A 5,864-nucleotide genomic window follows, 5' to 3' on the forward strand; every position below is an offset into this window, starting at 1 on the left:
ACCCTGTACAGGGTCGCTATGGGTCGGAACCGACTCGACGGCACTTAACAACAACAACAACAACATAATCAATGTAATGAAACAAGTTATATGAATTGTTGAATGTGAAACTGATGATGCGCCCTGTAAAGTTTCACTCAATCCACAATAAAAACCTTAAATTTAAATAAATAAATAAATAAAAAGGAAATACTACAAATGTATCATCCTTTAAAATAAAAAGATTGCATTTTAGATTTGCCAGCCTTCCAAACTAACCTTAGCCTTGCTGAACACTCTCCTTCTTCTTTGGCTACCCATCCAATATCAGCAAAAGATGCCACTGCATCCTCTCCTGGGTGGTTGGGACTCCAGTCTGTGTCATGGTTGGTAAGCTATAAATTACAAATAGGACAAGTTATTAACCTGGCATCAAAATGGTAACTGTAAACCAAGGTCTTCATGAGAGAGAGCATTGGTCCTATCGCACTGTTTTTCTGGTAGCATATTGTAACCTCTGAATTTGTAATTTAACTTGTTTGATTTTTATTTTACAGGACAAATGAGAATGAATTCCTCCTCCCCATCTCTCTCCCCAAATCAACTTCATCCATTTAAAAAGACTGAAAAAATTTAGTTTTTAAAAAAAGGGAAAAGAAGATTATAAAACTAAGAAAATGATCAATTTGTGCTAAGTTCAGAAATATTTTTAAATGATTACACATAAATACAAACACAGGAAGCTTGAAAAGTTCATGGAAAATTCCATTTTTTTTTAATTCATTTTTGCTGTGAGTTTTTTGAAGCATCCTCATATGTGTTTCTATAAAGTTTAAAACACATGTTTAAATCATTAAATCTTCAGATTTAAACATGAAAGTACTAATTGTATTAAAGAACAAAAAATCCAATTAATAGCAGAAAAATTCTCTTGAATATTTTGAAACAAGTAGAAAGCAGCATGGATACTCAGACATTTATCTAGAAAAATTACTTAGGGTCTAATAGCTAGAATGTATGAAGAACTATATACAACTCAACACCAAAAAGACAAACAACTCAATTTAAAAATGGTCAAAGGACTTAAATATACATTTCTTCAAATGAAAAATTAACATAGGAAAAGATCATTAATGCCCCTAGTCACTGTTGTTGTTAAGTGCCGTCGAGTCGGTTCCGACCCATAGCGACCCTGTACAGGGTTTCCGAGGGTGTAAATCTTTACGGGAGTAGAAAGCCTCATCTTTCTCCCGCGGAGAAGCTGGTAGTTTCGAACCGCTGACCTTAAGGTTCGCAGCCCAATTCGTAACCACTACGCTACAAATATAAATCAAAACCACGGTGAGATTACTACCTCATAGCCACTGAGATGGCTCTTTTCAGGAGCAAAGAAAAACTAGTAAGCACTTGTGAAAATATGGAGAAACTGAAATACAGAACCTGCTAGTGAAAATTAAAATAATACAGCTTCTACAGAAAACAGTTTAATGGTTTCTCAAAAAGTTAAGTCACTGCCACTGAGTCAATTTCTACTCACAGTGACTGTGTATATGGTTTCTGAGGCTGTAAATCTTTACAGGAACAGAAAACCTAATCTTTTCCCCTTAAAGAGCAGCTAGTGGGTTTGAACCACCAACCATGCTTATCCTACAGTGCTACCAGGACTCAATCATAAAATATGACTGAGCAATTCCACTCCTAGGTATAGCTCAAGAAAGTCAAATGCAGGGACTTAAACAGTTGTACAACCAATGTTTACTGCAGCATTATTTGCAGTAGTCAAGATGTGGACCCAAGCCAAGTTTCTATCCACAGATGGATGGATACACAAGACGTGGCATCCCCATATAATGTTATATTATTCAGCTATAAAGAGAAAGGAACCCTGGTGTGATTGCTATAAGACAAGCACTGGACTGCTAATCACAATTATTGGTTCAAACCCATCGGTTGCTTCTTAAAAACCCCATACAGGGTAGGGTCACTACGAGTAGGAATCGACTCTATGGCACTCAACAACAACAATATTAAGAGAAAGGAAGTTCTGATACAGGCTTTAGCATGAGTGAACCTTAAAAACATGCTGAGTGAAAAATAAGTCAGACACAAAACGGCAACTATTGTGCAACCCAACTTGTATGAAATAACTAAAATCAACAAATGCACAGGGACATGTTTCTTAGTGGCTACGCGTTACAATAGACAATAGCAACGGGAAACAGATGCAGGTGGAGGGAAGGGGTAGGAGGTATAGGAGTTATTGCTTAATGTGTACTAAGTTTCTGCTGGTGGTAATATAAAACTTTTTGGAAATTTTAGTGGCAATGTCAGCAAAACCATGGTGAATGTAATCAGTGTCACTAGACTGTATACTTAAAATGGCTAAAATGGCAAACTTTTTATTAAAAATACATATACATATAATTAATATAATACTTCCAAAAAGCTGTAATAAAGAAAAAACTTTAAAGGTCAAAGAGATTTACCTGTTAATGTATTTATCAAAAAGCTAATATAACTACCCATGCTTTGTTTGAACCCTCTTAATAATATTATAATCATTCCAAGTTTTAGAAACTACACTTATAGAAAAAAAAGTCTCTTCCACAAATGCAAAACATGCCATGCAAACACATAATAATATAGCTAAAACATTTTTTTAAACTAGTTAAAATTTATGAATAAAATTTTAACTAAGCAAATCAGCTGCTGGTATGTGTATCCCTGAGTCATAATTAACTAATATTATCAGGATAAGGTAGCACTAAAACTAACATTTTAACAAGAATGTACTAAGATCATCAAGTATCTACACTTTTTTTTATGTGTACAAGAAAACAACAGTTTTTTAAAAATAAATAAAGATACAAAAGTATTTTGGTGCTGTGGCAGCCTCTCAGGGTATCTTACATGGTAATAGGCGCCCTGGTGGTACACTTGGAATCCACTAGACTTGACAGTGGATTTGGTTTGTGTCTTTTGGTGGTTCCAGTGGGTGAAGCTTTGGGTTGCTGATGAAAAATGCCAGCCTCTCTGCAGGGGAAAGGTGAGAACCTTTACTTCTGTAAAGATTTTCTACCTTAGAAACCCTAGGGAGCAGTTCTAATCTTTAGAAGGACATAGTCCTTTAAGGTCACTATGTGCCACACAGTGAGTTTTTAAATATGTCAATTAACCCCTTCATGACTCAAGTATTCTTTGAATTTTCAGTTGATACCACGTGTTTTCAACAATGGAAGGCATGGTGAATCAAGTAGTATTTTTAAAAATTTTGTTAAGAAATAAAGATTTTGACACATATTATGTGGGACACATCTATTCCTCTGGACTTGAGTGGGCTAGAATTAGTGCAACACACGTGCCCCTCAGGACAGTACACTGCCGTCGAGATCCCTCACAGGTGCATAAAAATTAAGGCACCTGAAAATGTGGTATTCTCGTGAACACGGAATCCCTGCAAAAAAAAGCAAATAATGTGCAGGAATCGAAATGTACTTATAAAGCTTATCTCTCAGTAAAAAAGCCAGACAAAAGTTTTGTTAAGCAATACCTCCATGATGCATCACTTCCAAAGTACCCTGTAAAAACAGTAATTTGTACCACAAGCCCATTTCTTCCCTTTTACCAGTTTACACAGGTCCCCTCGTGCTGGCTACAGGCAAGTCAGTGGGAAAGATGTTGCCCAATAAATCCCACAGGTTTGGAACATTGACATGAGTGTTGTATGTAACATGGGTCATGAAAAGGTTAAAGATCAAACTAAATATTTCTCAATTTTACATCTGTAATACCTCATATAGTAAACATAAAATGAGACTTTCTGAACAAATTATATTAAAAAAAGACATAAAAACAAAACAAATTATTGCACAGATATAGTAGGCAATCTTGGTAAACACTGAATATGTTTAATTTCTGAAAAAGTATCACGTCCATGGCACATGCTCAATCAATGAAAATGTTAGTGATAGTCAAGCACCAATTCCACAATTGATAAGCTATGTATCATTTCTACTTGACATCCTGCCTCACAAAGCAAAGTAGTTTTGACATTTAAGTTATGCATCTACATGCTATAGTGATGTATACCACTAACAAAGGTCTAACATGAGTTTTTGTTTCAGTTGTTGCTGGAGGGAGCATGCATCATATTAAATGACATAAGCATGGAATGGAACGACAATCCACCCAACAATGCAAGGTGAAGTCAATGCTGTCCAGGGGGACTGAGGGCATGGGGTTTTTGCAAGTATGATTTGACATCACCACCGACATGCAAAGATTAACAGATGGGAATTTTGAAAAAAGGAAGACTGACTTACTGAAGGTTCCAGCAAAGTTCTGTCCTACTATAGCTACTGTTAGTAGAAAAGGAAATAAATAAGAAAAACAGTGAAAAGATAGAGACAATTTCAAGATCAACAGAACTATAAAATTAAATTTAGTGTTTAATTTATATCTAAATTTCTTTGCAAAAAACATGAAAAGCTCACTTTCTGTAGAGCAAATATTCCATAGTAACACTGCATCTTCTACTGGATTTAAGAAACTCAATTTCACAAAGGTTGGAGACTTACATCCACCCAGAAGTACCTCAGAAGAAAGGCCTGGCAACCTACTTCTGAAAAATCAGCCACTGAAAATATTATGGAGCTCAGTTTTACTATGACATGAGGTTGTCATGCTATGTGTTGGAACTGACTAGCTGGCAATATGTTAGGATTACTAGAGGGAAAAGGCAGTTCAGATTAAATTATCTAGAAAGAAGTCTGTATCAGTTACAGATTTGGGAATCAGACTTCTATAAAACACCAGACAACCCTCTACCCAAGGTTATTTCAAAGTACCTTTACCTAGTAGTACTCAGGAGCACTTTTTTGGGGGGGCCTTCAGATTTGTTTCTTTATAATGCAGTACCTCATATTATTCCAGTAAGCGGCAATTAACATTCCACGTTTTTCCTTAACTCATATGATTAAAACATTTATAAATTATATTCCCCCATAATATTCTGATTACTTTCATAATTATGCTACTGTTTTTTTAAAAAAAACTTTATCAAAATACTAAAACACAACCTATGTGTAAGGTCTGTAAGTTTAGCTGAATAAGAGGCTCCTTAAGGTTTTAAATAATAAATGTATGAAATTCAGATTTAGTTAAGTCTTGAATGTAACTGAATTTTTAAAATGAAAAGTTCTGTGGGTATTTTTGCAAGGAGTTAGGGCACACAGATGTACACCAGAGGATGGGGTCTGAAGCACGGGTATTTTTGTTTTTATAAAATTCCTGGTGACGCAAATATAACATCCCACTGTAAATCACAATCTCGGCACCCCATTCCTCTTAACTCCTCAAACCTCTGCAAATCCCTCTGGATCTGAATTCTCTCTTTGCATAACTGCATTTTCATTTCACTCCATATGAATTTGGAATAATTAGGAGAATAAAAGAGAAGATACCAAATAAGCAAGCATGAGAACTTGTGAACTTTTGAATTATGAGTTATTTAAATACCCATATTGCCATATGTGACTCATCATTTAAAATTGGTACCGGTATGTGATCTTTATATTAGGGTTGAACTAAAACTCCCCGCCCCCCCCGTCATATTACTACTGTAGCAAATTACTAAAAAATAAGAAGAGCTATGTGATCTATGTCTACCACTGTAACAACAAAAGGGAACAAAATCCCAAATCAAAGAAAATGGCAATTTATCTCCAAGCAAACAAGAGCTACTCTTAATTTGGTGTTAAAGAGAATGCTACTAAGACTTAAGCTTTCAAAAGTACTCCTATCTCAGGACATGGAGAGAGGGAGCAGCTGAGGACTCTAGATTCATGGAAAGAGAGGGACTGAAGGCTGGCGGCCAGGAGGCAGAC

General features: G+C 35.6%; 1 protein-coding gene across 1 annotated transcript in view; it reads right to left on the reverse strand.

Annotated features, from left to right (window-relative positions):
• MTFR1 (mitochondrial fission regulator 1) overlaps nt 1–5,864 on the reverse strand; it is a 37,860-nt gene that overhangs the window by 9,949 nt on the left and 22,047 nt on the right. The window contains exon 3 of the mRNA XM_006860055.1: nt 259–374. Within this exon, the coding sequence (XP_006860117.1) occupies nt 259–374 (116 nt within the window). The remainder of the gene's footprint in view (nt 1–258; nt 375–5,864) is intronic.

Source organism: Chrysochloris asiatica, unplaced genomic scaffold, assembly GCF_000296735.1.
Source record: "Chrysochloris asiatica unplaced genomic scaffold, ChrAsi1.0 scaffold00036, whole genome shotgun sequence".
NCBI classification, from domain to species: Eukaryota; Metazoa; Chordata; class Mammalia; order Afrosoricida; family Chrysochloridae; genus Chrysochloris; species Chrysochloris asiatica.